Genomic DNA, 19,177 nt, shown 5'->3' on the forward strand with positions numbered 1-19,177 from the left:
TTTAAAAAAATGTTTTTTTAAACTACACGACCCAGCCTCCTTTGCGCCACAGTAAAGCCTTATGGGTAGGTTACCAACGTCCTTGTCCTACCAAGCCGCACACCGACTGCCTTCACGCAAGGGCTTGGGGATCTCAGTCATTCACTTGTGCGTGTAATAAAATCAGATTTTCAGACATGATGGCAGCAAGATTTCTCCGTCGCTCCCTCCCTGTGCTGAGGCAGGCTCGCTCCTACGCCGAAGCCGTCTCCGGTGCCCCGCAGATGTCCTTCACTTTCGCCTCCCCTACACAGGTAGCCTGACAGTAACTATTGGCGAGGCTTCTCGGGCCCAGCTAGCGTGAGCTAAAGGGCTAACTTACTGTCGTGTTGAAATGTACTGTCACATTTGTGGAAAGCCCTACCCCCGCGGTCATTCAGCAGTTTTGTTTTGTTTGTCTGTTTGTTTTCTTTTACTAGTGCATGAGTTTGCTATCATTACTACGTATATTCGTACGGTTAAGTTACTGCATTCTGAGCTTGCAGCGCCGCTAACTTTAGCCAAGCTAGCTGTCATTCACTGTCTTTGACCTGCAGTGTCTGAAAAGTATGCTTCGCTAAACAGTCACCACAGAATAATTTCTCATTTATAGGCCAGTAAACTCATTCATGTGCATTAAAATGTTCACTAGTGTATGTGACGTTAGCCTGAAATGAGACACATTGTCTTACCGGTGCTCTGCATGACAGTTTTAGATAACACACCTCTAACCTTGAGGTTCATCTATGGATAAGTCTCGTCCCACAAACGTCTTTTACTAAATCCAGTTCACTGCTCCTCTAGTGTAAAGAGTCTAGTTTCACACAATGCTCCGTATCTTCTTCACATCATGTTTTGCATGCTGGACTGGTGTGTATTTGATCCTCAAACTAAAACGTATGGTTAATGACGTGATGTTATTGTGCATGGAAAAAAGTGAATGGAGAGGTGATGATCTTGTTATCATGGCTATAGATGAAAAGCTCTGCAGTCCTCTAGATTCTGCAGTTTGACAGCTGCATCTTTAATCTGACTGCAGCTAACAGTTGTTTTAGTCCTTAATTGATCATTTTGATTATTTACGTGATTAATCATTCATTATTTAAAATTTCAGAGAAACACATTCAGCTTACTATCACATTTGACAACAATGAGCTTAAAAATATTCATATTTGAGGAGCTGGGACCAGTGAATGATTAGCATTTTGCATGAAAAATGACTAGTTGCCAGTGTCAATTTTCTGTTTATCAATTAACTAATTAACTATTTTATTCTTTCTAGCTCTACATGTGGTCAGTCACCATTCTTTAATGTTGAACAGTCGCAGAGCTGTCCATAAGTCAGGGAATGTATCTTTCATCTCCTGTCTCATATCTGCAGGTGTTCTTCAAAGAGGCCAGTGTGAAACAGGTTGATGTGCCCACACTTACCGGTGCGTTTGGTATCCTCCCTGCCCACGTACCCACCCTGCAGGTGCTCAGGCCCGGTGTGGTCACAGTCTTCAGTGACGACGGTTCCTCCGCCAAATACTTTGGTAAGATTTTGCTCGGCAAATGAGTGGACAGTCCTACCCTAACTGGCCATGACGTCTTTTCCCTGAATTCTCAAGAGTATGCTCTGATACCACTGGTGTCTTTGTGAAGGCAAATAATAGGTAATAATGCTTTGTTGAGGATGATTGAACAGTAAACAAAAATATCAGATCACCATTGAGTGATAATGTCACAGTTGAACATGTGTGTGAATGTAAAGGGTCAATTTAGTCATTAAAGATGTCAGTGGGGTCACTTGTAGTCTAGAGAAGCTGGTTTATATGGTACATCGTACATCAAATACAACTCCTCCGCTTTTAGGCTAACCTCCACATTTTTACATACACAGATCTTTGTGAAAAACTAAAACATGATGATCCCGAGATGTTCTGTTCATATGTTATATACAGTATTTGTCATTGATTTTGCTTATGAACAGCACCTGGATTCACCTGGATTTAAGTCTTTTTTTTTATCAGACTCATTGAAGCTGTAGTTGTTTAATGTTAACAAAACGATAGCATTTTTGACCTTGCAGATACAATGTTAGGCAGCTATTTAACTTAGAATGTATACTGAATATCCCAGTGTCAGGTTTCAGATGTTAAAGTTGATGATAAGAAACAATGTGGAAAAGTAGCCTGTTGTCTATAACACACATGGCGTCGGTTTTAAAACATTTGAGATGACTGTATGTTGGCATGTATAGTTACACTGTGTGTGTGTGCGTGTGTGTGTGTGTGTGTGTGCGTGTGTGTGTGTGTGCACGCAGTGAGCAGCGGGTCAGTAACAGTCAACGCTGATTCTTCAGTGCAACTGCTAGCTGAGGAGGCTGTTCCCTTGGACCAGCTGGACATTGCAGTGAGTATAATCTCTACTTCACTCCACTCACATACAAATCCTCACTTGGGTTGTGCAGTATGACTGTATAAACCCTGAAATAGTAGACATTTGTCAACTATCAGATACTTAACAGTTTATGCCTACATTGCTTGTTTTTTTCATTTTATTCAAACACATATAAAATGACGTCCATTTTCAGCAACTGACTCAGTGAAATGAGAGTTGAAATGAAATGAAATGAAAACTTCACTCCTATCTGCTCTACTGAATGATATGCTGTCTGTATGGCCTATTTTTATCCACACAATAGGAATTTACTGAAGCTAAATTACATTTTCATGTAAAAAAAACAAAAAGGCATGTAATGAAAGCTTGACAGAAAATTTCTTGATGAAAAGAAGAAATTTGCAGAGTTTGGAAAAGAATGAGTTCAACTGCAGTCTAATAATGAAATGTCAGAATTCAGAATGATCTTTTTGCATTTTTAAACATGGGAGCGTGTGAGACTAGTTAATTTTAGTTCATGTTATCACTTTGATATCAGAACTGTAGTGATTTTTAAAATCATAATAATGATGGCTTGGAAGCTGAATAAATATATAAATCTGGATCTCTCTATCTATCCATACTTTTGTTGGCCCAGATCTTTATCAGTTCTTTTACTGGTCCTTTCTCATTACTAAAGATTACTTTTAGTTATCATTAAATCATTTGATTATCATTTTTAAAAATGATAAATTCAGAACAGGATAAGAATTGATTTATATTTTAAATACAGCTAAACACTGTTTCTAAAGCAGCAACATTAATGTTCACGACAGCAAAGTCACTATATAAACTCAGTAATATCTCACTGGGAACAAATCTTAAATGTCAATAAAATAAATAATATTCCTGACATCAAAATACTGAGTGAAGTTTAGAAAGAATGAAGAACAGACATCAGTCAGTATCAGTCTGTCCTCTGCTGCTGATGTGATTCTCTGCTGCGGGTACCGCTGGTAGAGAGGAGCAGCTGGTTTGTCTCAGCCAGCAGAGAAGTTTACAAGAATTTGCCACATTTTAAGATTTGTGGCAAACTAAGATAAACAGTTAGACTACATACAGACAACACACAGTTTTCGTTTTAGCTTGTTCGTAACAATTCGCTATTGGTATTATTGCTGTTCGCTTAACAAGTGTGCCGTGGTTGTGTAAAACATGCCTGGAGACAGCGGACAAAGCAGGTGGAAATATCACCTTTCTAAATATTTATGCTTGTCGAAAAGGTGGTTTGATAAAATACTCGCAAAGGTTTTATTGCACTTACAGTAGCGAGCGTGGTTATCATCAACTTCACCTGGTTCACTGTGTCCAACGGACTCTCTGCTCTGCTGTTTGCTCTGTGTGTGTGTGTGTGTGTGTGTGTGTGTGTGTGTGTGTGTGTGTGTGTGTGTGTGTGTGTGTGTGTGTGTGTGTGTGTGTGTGTGTGTGTGTGTGTGTGTGTGTGTGTGTGTGTGTGTGTGTGTGTGTGTGTGGGACTCAGCCCCACCTTCAGTGAAACACCGGGAGCAGAAGAGAGAAAAACAGCAAAGCTAGCATGACTGTGGTAGAGAACCCTCAGCATAGTTTTTTTTCCTTTTATTCGGCTTAGGTGTTGTGAAAAAACACTTACATGCTATTATACTATCTTATAATAGCAGGGAAAACCATGATTACATTGACTTTGCGTATGGGGCCTCCATGCAAAACGGTGATTTACATCCCACGTGACCGGTGGAGGCTGCGCAGCCATCGGTCAGTATCAGAGCCAAGATCCACTGATTCCAGTAGTTTGTAAAACATCCTAAACTGATTAATCGGTCGACCTCTAAATTGTAGTAACAAAGGTAGTATTTAATACATAGTTAATTGATTGTACTATTTTTTTATTGTACTGTACAGGTGATCCTGTTATTATATATCCACCGGGCCTGTATTTGCTTTAATGACTGGCCAGCTAATGGTGCCATTGATCTCCCCATTATAAACTGCCTAATGGTTTTTGATGGTCTTATCACATATTTTTAATGAGGTATAAATGCTGCTGATCAATATTTGTGGTATTTAATGAGCATGAACACAGCCTTTGAACTTGAGGACTGAGATTCATAATGTCACAACACAAGTTACACAAGTCTTTTTTTTTTGTTTAATGTATCGAGAGACTAAATTTATTAATTTCTGTGTTAGTTGAAAGCTTATTGTATAATCAAGTTCTAACAGTTTTTTCAGCAGTGCATGTTCGATCTTTGAACATGGATATCAGTACAATATGTCCTTTTTAAAAATTGGTTTTACTATAAACAGTTGGATTTTACATCCTCTTAACAGATGATTTGAATATAGCACTTAAATAATTATGTTCAATCAGAAGCTGGTTGTTTTTGCCAGCTTTGTTCTTCTAAAAATCTAAAAAAAGACTGTAAATTGGTCTCACAGTCTTAAAACTCTGCTTCTCGAGACACTGCAGCAATTATCTTTGTACCTGAAGTGTCCTTAAGTGAGCAAATCCCAAACAGCTCTTTTGTTCTGCAGTTAGCTTTGAACACTGTGCAGGTGAGCAAGAAAAAAAGATGCATGAAAGCAAGTTTAGTATCTTCTCTTCAAATTGCACATTTTGGAGAAAAAAAAAAAATACATAGAGAGGATCATTTCGAGGAGCAGTCATAATCTGGTTGAAATTCAGACAGAGCGTCACTTTTTCTCACACATAACACACGATCAGATCGTTTTGTTTTTGTTTTTGAAGAGAGACATCAGCTTCGCCTCGCATTTGGTACATGTGAAACCGCTGCTGTCGTCGTCTTGTACTTTCACTGTCAACATGTACATGTCTTCAAAATGTCAATCTAGTGCGGCTTAGTCAATTCTTTATGGATCTTTTATGTTTTAATGAGATTTGTGTGATGGGTTTCCATATCCAATTTGTAGAGGCATGCATAATTACCGATTGTTCACCCTGGTTTGTTTCCCAGCAGGGACGCGGTCGTTGACAGCAGAGACAATTCTTTGAACCCATGCTAGATTTTTTTTTTTTTCTTGTCCCCTTTCATTTTGATCTGCTGCGCTGATGAGCACCTCCCAGTTGATGATTATCCATCTGATCAGTGTTGCAGTTGGACTTGAAGGCTGAGTCCTTGTTTAAATGTCAGTCTTGTTAATGCTAGGCTGTGTTATTATGCGCTCTCCGCGGTGTCTGTCTTTGACCTTGGGCAGCGCCAGTGTCACTGTCAAGTTGACTTCATAGCAGTAAATGAGTTATTTTTTCCTTGTCGTCTTCCACTCTGCACTAACAATGCACATGGGCCCATGCTGTTAATAAGGAGGGAAAGGTCAGTCACTGTTGAGTTATAGCAGATGTGTCAAATCCCTACTGGGAGACCTTTAACTTCCAGCTATGTTTGGCATTTCTCGTTTCTAATCGCTACTGTGACAAATGGAGCTTTCAGAGCAAAGAGGCAGTGGGGATTTTCTCTGCTCGTCTTTCTCCCCACTTCTTACTCATTCTTGCTCAGCCTCGCTATTCTGACTTCTACATCCCAGTTAGCCTCAAAAGGTTTTCAAGATGATTAGAGCTTTGTTACCGCTGCCTTTCCTGTGATTTTTATTCAGGTACCTTTGGACAGTGAGTGGGTGGTCCTATGATTTTTCAGAATAACAGGATGATCAACCTGTTTAGAGGCTTTTTTTGTAAGATATGTAATTTGATGTTGCATTTTAAGTAAAATTATGTTGGCTCATGGCTTTAGCTTTAACACTGGAGTAGTAAATGTGTCCAGGAGGAGACAGCCACAACTAAAATGTTTAAAATGCTTGTTTTGTAATAAAATAAGATCTGTATTGAGGGATTTGTCATTTTCTTTCCTTTGCTGTTTGTCATTGTTTCCCCATTCTGTTTTTCTGTCTATCTTAAGGCTGCCAAGGCCAACCTGGAGAAGGCCCAGGCTGACTTGGCTGGTACATCCGACGAGGCAGCGAGGGCAGAAGTTCAGATCAGCATAGAGGCCAACGAGGCTATCGTCAAGGCTCTGGAATAGACCTGTGGTATGACAGATCGCCTACTGCACCATGATCTGGTGTTGAGAGAAACCATCCAGTTTATTAGTTAAATCAGAATAATAACGCAGGGTACATGCTATTATTGAAAGTGGAAATGTTGACAGGAAATCAGTGGTCACTCACATTCAGTGTTATTTGTGCGTGTCAAACTGAGTCACTTTGTTTTTTTCCACTTCTAGGCAATCTTTTCTGTTGCTTTGATGGAAATAAACGGTCCATCTCTGTGTTTCCAGCTCAGTCACGTCAGTGTCCAGAGGATTCCATACTTGCTTTGTACAGTGGATGAAATAACAAAATAAATTTATTTGGAATTACCTGCTGGTGGCGTTTGTGTTGTTTTTTTGCTCCTCTAAATGATGACAATTTTATATAAATCATATAATACATGAAGCCACTGGAGTCTGATTGACCCCCATAGATTTGATAATTCAGTCGCTGTATACAATACAAACCTTTGTTGCACAAAAATAAAGACAATGACAGTTTACAGTCACACATTTTCTCCAGGAAATGCTTTTCTAGTTAATCAGACTTGAAATGTGTGGAAAAAGGCAACCAGTGTTTCTGCCACTTGGTGGCAGCAGATATCAGCCATAGATTGTAATGGAGCATTTCAGATAATCAAATTTTTATTCAGCTTCTCATCAAACCACAGTTTCAGGGAAGGAACTGTCATTATATTTGTCATCTAACCATACTGGATGTTATTGTTTTATAGATTTCCCTGAAAAGATCCTCTCTCTAGTATTGTGCTGTGTATCAGCTCCTGTATCTGGTGAGAGCTTACTCACTTTTACTGTTGCAGGCCCACTTGTGGCTTTGAGTTAAGTGGAGCCCTCAGTCACTGCCTTGATTTTTAACATGTTGGCTGTGCCTGTTTGTTATGAGTGATGACCTCAGGCTGCTGTGACAAGGCCAGGAAAAGTCCTTCACTGCCCATCATGTGGAAAACTGGGTCTTTCTCTTGTTTCATAACCACAGGTTTCAGCTCAGACTCGCTCTAGGAGGCGCTGACCTCATTCACGTGCCGACTTGAGGCTTTCAGAACAGAAACCGCAACCGGTTTATTTTGAATGTCAAAACTCTCGAGGGCCTTAAACAAGTGTGAGTATACTCTGGAAGTACCAGTGTTTACACACACACACAAGCAGTCCTGACTGCTAATGTCCGTGGTAAAGCTTCTACTTATTTGTTTTTAATGAAGCCTCATTATGTGCTAATGTCTGACTTCTTACTTCCAAACAGGAAAAAATAATAGTACAAAAAGAAAATATACCTCTACAACCAGTGAAGAAAAATAAACATGTTTTTGAACTGTCAGATGTGTTGAAACGTTTTTTTCCCCCCCCCCACTGATTAAGCATGTGCTGTGTAGACTTGCAGACTGTCATTGAGGTCAGTATGCTTTAATAAAAAAGTAGATCTCAACACCTCACACATCCTGCTCTCTGTTCTCCTTTCCAATCTGTCTGTCTCTTTCATCAAAACCTTCTCATTCCAGCTGCACACACACACACATATATATGAACAATGCACACTCATACTCACTCATCAGTCAGCCCGAGGGCCTGGACACATGTGAGTGAGTAACACTTCAGACAGGCGAGATGAAACGCTTGTGTCAAAACCACCACTTCTTTAATCCAGATTTATGATAGGAGGATGTTGAAACCGAGTTATATTCCATTCTCTTTTCTCCTGTGTGCTTCGACGCCACTCTCATCGAAAGGAAAAGCAGAAAATGACCATGTGCTTTCCATGTGCACGCTCTGTTCTCTCAGACTGTGCAGTCATGTAGCTGAAAGAGAGTGCAGCACGTTCCTTTTTTTTTTTTTTTTCTCTGTAAAAGAAGATACTTTAATTGAGGAACCAGTCTCTTTGGTTTGAAGCATGTCCAGATGTAGTCTTTTTGTAACTGGCGTATGCATTTTTAGTGGGAATGAATAATTCTCAGTCAAAATCTTTCTCTCTTTGTGGTTTCCATCATGAAACCAAGCATGACTTTAATCTCCAGACTAACTACCTCAGCCACACAGCCTGATGAAGTAAATGTCTCATAAACGAACTGGCTGACCTGAGTGTTGAAGTGCTGTATATTGATATAGAAGAGGTGAAGTGCTGTACATTGATAAAGGATGATGAGTATCCAGTGAGAGCCTTTACTGGAGCCACTCGGTGGTGTTTCAGAGCTGATGAGCCCTGCGATAAGTCACTGTCTATCTCCCATTGATGGCCATGTACTGTAATTAAAAGATTGCACTGTCTACGCCCCGGAGAGAATAACGTGATACAGCCGATGATAATCCATGGTGTCATCTTTTGAGTGGTACTCCTAACACAGAGCAGCTCCCAGCTTTGTGAAAGCCCATTGGACTGTATATGAGTCGACCATACCAGGAATAAAAACCAACCAGCCCATGTGAATCATCGTATTTAGAATGATGTCACTTCTAAAATGATAGAGTAGCGTATTCTGCTGTTAGATTTGAGCTTCGATGTAAAAGAAGCCACGACCACGTCTTCAGTGTCACTGACGGCAATTTTAGCTTAAAAGCCTCCTCAAAGTTGAAGTGTACAAATACAGCTTTAAATGACTATGTCAGCAAAACTCTATCAACACAGGATTTTGTGAGTGTATGTGCAACAGAATTATTGGAATACTTTTTAGGGTTTGGAAGTTTTGTGCCACTGGAGGAACAGCAGCTGGCAGCAATCACACATTTTCTTGTGGAAATATTATTTTCCTTAGTCTATAAAAAGTGAGAAATAGAGAAAAATGAAAGGAATCACAATTCCTCAGAACCCAGGTCTTTATATTGTTACCCACCAAAAGTCTACAATTTCAAAGATATTTACAGAATTTATTTTAGCCACACTAGCGGCATGGCTCTGGGAATAGCAATGTTGGTCTGTTTGTCGGTCAGTCCAGATGGACATATCTCATGTTGGACATGATTTTGTACAGATATTCATAGTTTTCATCTAACACTATTATCATGTAAAACATTTTCAGTTGTTTATGATCAAACCTGCACAACTAATGACATTCCCATCAGCCTCAGTTGAACTTTGTGTTTAGTGCTAATAGCAAATGTTAGCATGCTATCATTCATGCTAAATGGAAATGGTTAACATGGCAAAACTTTACCTCTTGTACATCAGCATGTTAGCATTGTCACTGTAAGCATTTTAGCATGCTGATGTGAGCGTTTAACTCAAAGCACTGTGTTGCCTATTAAAGCACACTGAGCTGCTAGCATAGCGGAAGACTCTTGATAAATCACCGAAACAATTAATTGATTATGAAAACTGTTGACTACTTTTCTGACTGATTCTGAATCAATTAATTTCGATTTAGTTGATTTAGTTTCAACACCAGACAAAACCAGCAATCTGAAGATGTCACCCAGGACTCTTTGATATGCTAAATGTGTAATTAATTTAAAAAAAGCCAGAAAGTAGAGAAGAACAAAAATGATATAAAATGAAGTAGAAATTAAGCGATGTAAATATGTGGGCCTGTGCATTCAACAGGGGATGTGCCCAGGCATCTGGTACTGTAATGTGAAGAGCTCACAGTCAAGTAGTGGGCAACAAAATGAATCATGAAGCCAATGGAAAGAACTGAGGCACAAGATCTTCTTTATGTACTGGCAGAGGCTCAGACATGACACAGACAACGTGATGTTTCCCCATATGAACGTCCTGCCTTCAGAGCGTCTTGATGAAGGCTGAGTCATCGGCTGTATGGAACGGGATATGGAGTGACTTTAACCTCATCAGACTTGAAACACCAGATGAGAGTCTCTTACTGGATACTCCAACAGAAATCCTCTTCATCTCTTTTATATCAATGCTCTTATTAGCTTTTTGAAATCACGGGACACACTTCACATGCATCCCCATTGACATTTCACTCCTCATGTTAATGATAATTCATGCAGCTGACAGCATAGGAGACCTGTTAATTTATCAGGTACAATTATGAAAAAAAAAATAACACTGTGTAATAGGTGAATAATAAGAGAGGTATGCATGAAATGGAGGAGTGACAGATGACACGTTATGAGTGAGTAATCTGATTTTGAAAAAGGTGTTATGACTGGGCAAAAACACATCGAGATACCTTTAAACAAAAGACATGAGATCACACATTAGATGACTCATTTACAGAGAGTAACGTGACGGTTTTATTCAGCAAAACAAGAAAAACAAATAATTCTTGCAAGGCTTAGGCCAAAAGATTTTTAGTTTGCCTTACCTTTTCTCTGCTGTACACCTGCCCGGTCTTGTCAAGTGAAATAATATTCAAATTGCAATTTTTGATCATCTGCAGTGAAAACATTTTCCAATGACAGGTGGTAGGCTACAGGATATTGAGAGCGCCTGATGTGTGACGGCAAATTAGAGACCTGAGAGGAAATTAAAGGTCCGGAAAATTTAAACGCTTTGAGCGATGAGCCAGCTATGACTTTGGGGATGGCAATTTTCCACACACCAAAGTGCACCAAAATTACACATATCATCTAGCATGCATAATCATCTGCCTTGAAACTTTAATATACTGTGGATGTCACATGGCGCAGATACACAGACACTGTGACGGCAGCATTTTGGGGCTGCTTTCTTGTGTGTGAAAACTACATTTCCACCTGCGAGATATGGTCAAGCACGGCTAAGTGTGCATCAAGGGGGCGAATTGAGGCTCTGCAGCGGTAAGAGAGGAAAGGAGGCATCCAGAGAGCGGTGCTGATTGAAGTTCTGACCTTTTGGTGGGACTGTGTAAAGAGGGGGCTTGCAGACTCTCAGTCAGCTGTCAGATACTGCATCCAGCCTGGTAGTGGGAGTAAGGCCCTGACACCAGCCTCCCACCACTCTGCCCTGTTTGTGTCATCCATCCCTCCATTCTTACAGCCTTCCATTCCACACAAGCACCCACCCACCCGCCAAACACACACCACACACACACACACAGCCAGGCACCGCCGCAAACACTCACCCAGACGCAAACATCCACACAAACACAAACATATTTCAGCTTGTGCCAGCTAGGTAACATTTCTACAAATAGCAGTGTGGGCATTTGGGAGAAAATTGCAAAGCCGCAAACGCAGCCTGCTGTAGGGGTGAGATAATCAGCTTTGTGGAAACAGCAAATGGCCCCTGAGTGGCAAGGCAGGTAATCATTGCACCGAGTGTTTTTGTGGGAGAGAGGAAGAGTGCTTTTTCCATCCTTATGTGTGTGTCCATGCATATTCACACAGGAATAGGGAGCCTATTCAAAGACATGCAAGTATAAAAAGTACCACTATACTCACCTATAAGCTTAATTACCATGCACAGTATATACATACTGATGGTGTGATCACTGCATATCTACCACCTACACTGCCTCTACGCCCAAATAAGAATATAAAAAACAAACTCAAAATAAATACACATTTATGCAGCAACATGAAACGTGAAGCTCCTGTCGTTTGTGAAATATTGTCTTGTGAACCTGGGCCATGTCGGCACAACACTAAAGAGACACAAAAAGGTCTCTGTTGTGTTCAAAGCTGCTCTTCCACTTCCTAGAAGCAGCCCAGGTGGGGCACATTTAGATAGGCGGCAAAAAACATGATGCAGATGTACTTAAATTGTACTTGGTCTGTTTCCAGTTTTGCAGTCCTTTGATGATCGTCAACTCAGTTACACATTACCAAAGAAAAACATCCACTCTTGCGTTTCTTGTAAATGCAAAGCTCTAATTAGCAGGTTTGGGTGTTTTCATGCACATTTTTGCTACAATACGCATAGAGGAAAGCAAATAGGTTCAATAACCATCGACAAAAGGCAATGCAAGCAGAATTCAATCTTCCCTTGAAGAAAGATTAAATAAAGAAAATGAATGAAGGCTGTTTGTGTGTGAGAGACAATGTGAGCATGACACAAGGCTGACTTTGTCTGTATTAAATATTCGTCTTTTTCCCAGAGCTACTGACAATAGGGATGCTAGAGGGTTCAGAGGAGTGCATCAGCAGGGTGGGACCCAACCTGTCTGTACAACAAGAGTGGGCGTGTGTGTGTGTTTGTGTGTGTGTGTGCGTGCATGTGCGAATGCATATTTTATTCGCAGACAGAGAGGGGAGATTTATAAAGGAGTGTCATGGTATAAGGTAAGACAAGGTCAAGCCACACACACATGCATACTGGTGCTGTTCATGGAACTATGATGAGAGCAACTTGCCCTTTCACGCCCCTGCCGAAAGTACACACAGATCTATGTTTAGTCCCGAGGCTGATGAAGAGGCTCACTTCAGTCCGGATTTACATTTCCAATGCGTTTCTTAGTAGAAGCTCACTGAGTAAATGACCAACCATACAGTTAATAGCACATTATGCTGAGCTGCCTGTTTTGAATCTGTTGCTCTACATGATCTGGCAACTTTATCATCACACAGTGATTGATCGCCATGGTAGACAGGTGGTACACTTACCACCTGTGTAACAGTTAATGTTAGCGTCATGATACAGCCCACAGCCCTTGCAGGGGGGTGGGCCACCTGAGCTGACAGCTGTTAACCAAAGCTAACAGTAGTACCAGCTGAATGCCGCTAATCCTGGCGCAGACACTTGACTCTTCCCAAACAAGGGACCAAACGCTGATCCCTCAGTGCAGATGACGTCTGATTGCTCCACTGTCCTTTTGCGGTCTAGTCATCTCTTGGATGATTACAATTTTCCTGTCCTAGAGAGCGCACACTCTTTCCCCTGTCCTCCTCTGTTCAGATCAGTCAGTCTCATGTGATTTATCCGTCAGGCTGAGGGTGTTTTTCTGTCTCCTGAGACTCTTTCACACACATTTTCCTGTAGCCAGTCTTTAGCTGGGTTAAGCTGCTCTGCCCCCTGTTTCCAAAACATCTACTGGATCTGCCTGGGCACGTGAGGACGCATTCATACATGAGAGCACATGAACACACACACACACACACACACACCATCATCATGAAAGTGCAGCCGGTTATTTGTTGCCCTTTTAATTGCATGGTTGGCACAGGTGAGGGCCTTGTTATAGGTTTGTGTGTGTGTGTGTGTGTGTGTGTGTGTGCGCACGCACACATGCCCAACCACAACATGCCAAAAGGGGAATTGAGGCAGAGTGTAAATAAAACCAGAGGAGCACCTCCGGGTTGCCTTTCCTTCCTCTTGAGCTGTGTTGAAACATTCATGTCATCGTATTTGTTCTGCCACTTGTGCTGTTTTGAAACTTTCCAACTAACACAGAATTTCTTGAAATTAGAATGATGATGTAATCTTTCCTGAAAGTCTATGTAATGAGAAAATGATTGGGTCCTTTAAAGCTAAGTTAACTTAATTCTGGTTCGGACAGTATCCCACAGTTACCAGCATGTGACATTACATAAAGAACCATGCTCTGTTGAGTCATATACAAGTTAGGTTGAAAAGGACACACAGAATAAACATGTTTTAGGTTTGAATTTGTGTGGTTGTCTCTTCAAAAATGTTCTGGTAGCACATAGTCAATATAGTTGGATATAAATTACAGCTTGAGCGTCCATCACATTTCCCTTTTTGTCAAATTATGTGACCAAATGAGGTGCTTTCTTTTAATTGTTTAATAATATATTAACTGTCGAAAGAAGAAATTTAGGAAGCAAAACATTACCTCACAGACCTTGTTGTCATATCATGCTGTAAACTAAATATTTATTACATCACATTTACATTTCAAGCGGATCATTTCAAGGTTTGACACAGTAAACTTTGCAACGGAAACAACAAGAAACCAAAACCCAGAAATCAAATTACACATGGCATGCTTTGCAAGATGACTGCTGCAAATGTGCTCCCCTTTAACCTTCACCGGCCCAGCTAATCCTTCTGTGCTGTGCGACGCTCTCTCCTTCTCCCCAGAGTGACTGACAACTCATTGTGGCTTCATAGTCACAAGCCCCTCACTGAAGCACTGTAGGAAAATATGCCAACAAGCTAGTTTCCACCTAGGACACCCAAAGCAGGCAGAAATAACTTCCCTTAACACGCACAGGCCAGCTCTGACATGGGTCTGGATTCCAGTGCTGAGGCCTCATGGTGGTTGACCCTTAACAGCACTAATGGGTGGAGTAAGTTAAAACAAAAGAGCTTTTTCCTCTTTGTTTTTTTTACATATCTAAATGACAGATACAATGCTGCAAGCTACCTATTTTTGTCTTGTCTATATCTGTATAATTAGAGAATGCCCATGCAGATCCCCAATGACCCCCTGCTATATCCCTCTTTATGCTCCACTTTCCTCCACCATCTTCCCCCTTGATTCCTCTGTCTCTTCCAACTTGGATTTTCCAGTCTAAGTCAAGTCAAGTCAAATCAATTTTATTTGTATAGCCCAATATCACAAATCACAGATTTGCCTCAGAGAGCTTTACAATCTGTACAGCAATACATAACATCCTCTATCTTTAAAACCCTCAGTTTGAATAAGGAAAAACTACTAAATAAAAAAACCAGCATCTTGGACAGCACAGTGATGACACTGACTGCAAACAAAATGTCCACAGATATCATTATACACAGGGTCATTTACACTGCAGAAGTCCAAAATTCAACTTTACCCCATTTCACGGACAACCCACGTAACCCTGCTCTTAATGGCTGTGTTGTAACATGTCCATGTCTTTAGCACAAGGTCAGACCAGGCCACACATCCTCTGAATGCAGCTACTGACTGATTCCACACGTGGAGGCTTGGGAGGTGGGGTTGTTCCATGACTCCAAATAGAAGGCCGATGTACTTTTCAAACGGCCCCGAGAAGGTCAGATAGATGGATTCCTGTATAGAAGCACCTCTACATACAATAGCCTAACTATTTATGGTCCCATTGTTTAATCAACATACAGCCTTCAAAGATTCAGTAAATTTGCCATTAAATTAGAGACTTCAGCTTGATATCAGGCTTGAGCACAAGAAGAATTTAGTCCTAAATTTGTAATGTCCAGTTTAATATTTATTTTGACATACATTTTTGAATGCAGTTTCTCTAAGAAATGTGTCTGTGTTATGTGTTACATGCACACAAAGACACTACTAAACTACAAAGACGCTACTAAACTACATTTTTAACTGTTAATGAGAAAATATGAAGAATTGTCATAAAGAGCAAGAGTAAGGCAAGAGTAAAGAGTAAGCACCTACAGCCATGCTAGTGGCTCTGTGAGGCTGTACTCAGGCACAGCTGTGTTTTGAGCTAAATGCTAACATGCTCACAATGAAAGTGCTAACATGCGGATGTTAAGCAGGTATAATGTTTACAGTGTTCAACATCTTAGTTTACCATGTTCACACACTAACATTTGCTAATTGGAATTAAACAAAATGTAGGAGAGAATGGGGTAACATGAGCCACTTTTTACATTTGATGATTTTACAGGTAAATGAAAGTTTGTTTCAAATAATAGTTACTATATATACTTCAGGTTGCTGTGTACACATGGAAATTAAAACAAGTTATCTAATTATTATGGTTTTAGAACAATGACCCATCAAAAAAAGTTAGTCCTATGGCACAACTTGCCCCAAGGTAGGGGTAAAATGAGCATGGGGATGAGGTAAATTGAGCACTCTAGGTGTAAATTGTGCCACTGTTAAAGATTGAACTGTGATCTTTGTGTGTTCGCTACAGAAAGAATGTGTGTGTAAATGTACTTTTGTGAATACAGATGGATGACAAATTAAAAAACCGGTACATGTTTGAATGCTTGACCCCTACAGTAAGGGGATCTGGTGGCTCTGTTATGCTGTGGGGGGCCTTTTGCTGGCATGGTTTGGGTCCACTTGTCCCCTTAGAGGAAAGGGTCACTGAAAATCAACACAAAGTTGTTCTGAGACATCACCTTTATCCTGTTATGAAACATTTCTATCCTGATGGGAGTGGTCTCTTCCAGGATAACAATTCCCCATTTGACAGGGCACGAGGAGTCACTGAATGGTTTGATGACTATGAAAATGATGTGAATCATATGCTATGGCCTTCACAGTCACAGTCACCTATGGGAGATTTTGGACCGACGTGTCAGACAGTGCTTTCCATCACCATCATCAAAACACCAAATAAGGGAATATCTTTTGGAAGAATGGTGTTCATCCCTCCAGTAGAGTTAAGAAAATTGTAGAATCAATGCCAAGGCACATTGAAGCTGTTCTGGCGGTACGTGGTGGCCCAACACCTTACTAAGATACTTAACATTGTTTTTTCTTTTAATCTGTCACCCGTCTGTATGTACAGCATGTTTGTGTGTGGCTTAAACTTAACATTAGTCAACAATTAGGTATTTATTCATCAATGTTGTAACACCTGTAACAGTGATCAAACATTAACATGAACAGTGTCTGTAGTCTCTAGAATATCAGAAAATAATACTTAAATACACAGGTTACTCTGTACATATGTAACCTATTTAAACTTTTTAGGGTAAAATGAGCCAATGACTCAACTTGCCCCAACATCACTGGCATGTTTTACCCCACAACCTCCATTTTCATAAAACTGTTTCACACAATGGCTCAGATCCACAATTAAGCTAAGTTTATGACCTTGTTTTGAATCTTATACTGACTTAAATTAACATAATACATACAGGGGGTGCCTCATTTTACCCACTGACTCAACTTACCCCGTTCTCCCCTATAGCTGTGGATTGGAATGGCATTAGTTTTTCAGGAATTTGGTCATTAACCAGAATAGCCTACTGGACAAATTTTGACCTGATGATGTGCTAGATGGAAAGTGAAGGTGTCTCCAAAGTTGTTGTTCAGAGGGGCAAGAACATCTTTACCAAATTTCATGACAATCCATTCTAAACTACAAATGTGAACTTCATGGTTGTGCTAGAGGAAAAGTCAAGGGATCACCAAAGTCTATAGGATACATCCCCTGGGAACCATGAATATCTGCACAAAATTTCATGACAATCCATTGCGTTGACGTTGAGATATTTCAGTCTGGACTGAAGTGGTTGAAAGTGGTGGACCAACTGACCAACACTGCCATTCCTAGAGCCACATTGCAAACATGGCTAAATATGCCCTTTCTGCAGGCCCCAAAATATAAATAAGAAGCATGTTTGAAAACATGCCATACAGTCGATGCAAAATTATATGTGTAACGGTCTGCCAACAATTCTGAAGTCAAGAATCATCTTGATTGTTGTTGACATAATGGTGAGCAATAATAATAAAAGTCATTTGGTGGGTAGTTGGATTGGAGCAAGCCACCAAATGTGTACTTTCAGTGGCAAATAGTCACTTGTGAAATATGAATGATCTTAGTCATGATGTCAATAAGCAAAAAATCTTAATGGCCCTCATTAGCGATGCCTTTTCCAAAATGGTAATAATGACAATTTTCGTATCTGGGTTGAGACAGGCTTGATAATTATTTTCCAACACTTTTTCAACTGTAATACACGACAGACCTTCCACATCCACAAAGATCAGAGACCCTTGTGGTACCTTATTTTGCTGATGATTTGCTGAATTAACATAATCTACTGATTTTATCGTCTAACAAAACATTTTATTTTTGATGACACACCAGTGTATTGTTGCTTCAACCCCCATGTGTAGTTTCAAATTACCCTTTAAACTGTTTCTAAACTTGGTACATTCCAGCCAACCCACCAAGAATGTGCCTGATTGTATACATTTTTCATCCACAATCTAACTTTCATGTGATAAACACTGGTGAATGCATGATAAACACATCCTTAACAAGCAGTCAACACCAGATACGTCAGCTGGTACAGTATAAATAGACACAACTGACTAATTAAATGTGAATTCATAGTTGGCTGACGGGCTGTATCAAGTAACATCAAACAGAAAGAACAGACATGACTAAACATAGACAAGGCCAAAGCCTGGTGGAGCGAGGTGAGGTTAGTTATCATCTGGTTTACACTTCAGCACCTCAGGCATGTTGATGAAGGTTAAGACCAGCACGATGCTGAGAGACAGGATGGAGATGACAAGCAACTGGAGTCAGTCGAATATGAGCTGATGAGTGTGTCTGTTGTCGTGACTATTCTAGGTTCTGAACAGCTATTTTTAAATGCCCCTGGCTCCAAACATCATATAGTGTCTGTTGACCAATACAGAAGGAAGTGCAGATAAAGCAAATAAAGGGGTGATGATGATTAAGTGTCTCATTGTTTAGATAATTCTCCTCTTACACATTGTTGCTATTAGTGCTATTAGTGTTATTATCTCAATGAGTAGGACTTGTACTTGGACACTTAATTCGTAACACTAACATATAGTTTCTTCTTATGGTTTAAACTACTTTAGATATGTTTTAACTAGCTAAAACCACGCTAATGTTTCTGTGAGGGTGTACTTAGGCACAGTGGTGCCTTGAGGTAAATGCTAATGTCAGCATGCTAACATGATTATGTTTAGCAGGTAAACATAGTTAGCACTAAACACAAAGTACAGCTGATGCTGATGGGAATGTCATTAGTTTTGCATTTAGTCATGAACCAAAGTACTGGACAGAATAAAAATGTTGACCTGGTGTTGGCACTTGATGAAATGTTAAGGGATCACCCAAGTTATTACGATTCATCCTGAGGAATGCCTGTACAAATTTTTGTCCCAATGCATCTGGTAGATGTTGAGATAGTTCACTGAATAAGTAGAAATACT

At 40.2% G+C, this 19,177-nt stretch overlaps 1 protein-coding gene across 1 annotated transcript; it reads left to right on the plus strand.

Moving 5' to 3' along the window:
- The first annotated feature begins 29 nt into the window (after positions 1 to 29).
- Positions 30 to 6,788, plus strand: atp5f1d (ATP synthase F1 subunit delta). The gene is made up of 5 exons (XM_044362323.1): positions 30 to 293; positions 1,400 to 1,553; positions 2,324 to 2,412; positions 6,330 to 6,459; positions 6,654 to 6,788. The coding sequence occupies exons 1-4, from the start codon at positions 177 to 179 to the stop codon at positions 6,450 to 6,452; spliced, it is 483 nt and encodes a 160-aa protein (XP_044218258.1). The 5' UTR covers positions 30 to 176; the 3' UTR covers positions 6,453 to 6,459; positions 6,654 to 6,788.
- Positions 6,789 to 19,177: the final 12,389 nt, after the last annotated feature.

The sequence above is a fragment of the Thunnus albacares genome, chromosome 9, assembly GCF_914725855.1.
Source record: "Thunnus albacares chromosome 9, fThuAlb1.1, whole genome shotgun sequence".
Classification (NCBI taxonomy): Eukaryota; Metazoa; Chordata; class Actinopteri; order Scombriformes; family Scombridae; genus Thunnus; species Thunnus albacares.

Bases quoted from the DNA above. Each gene is read 5' to 3' on its own strand.
- atp5f1d (XM_044362323.1), top strand. From the start codon at position 177: ATGATGGCAGCAAGATTTCTCCGTCGCTCCCTCCCTGTGCTGAGGCAG. The intron at 1,554-2,323 runs GTAAGATTTTGC...GTGTGCACGCAG, and splicing joins TTCCTCCGCCAAATACTTTG to TGAGCAGCGGGTCAGTAACA. The intron at 2,413-6,329 runs GTGAGTATAATC...GTCTATCTTAAG, and splicing joins TGGACCAGCTGGACATTGCA to GCTGCCAAGGCCAACCTGGA.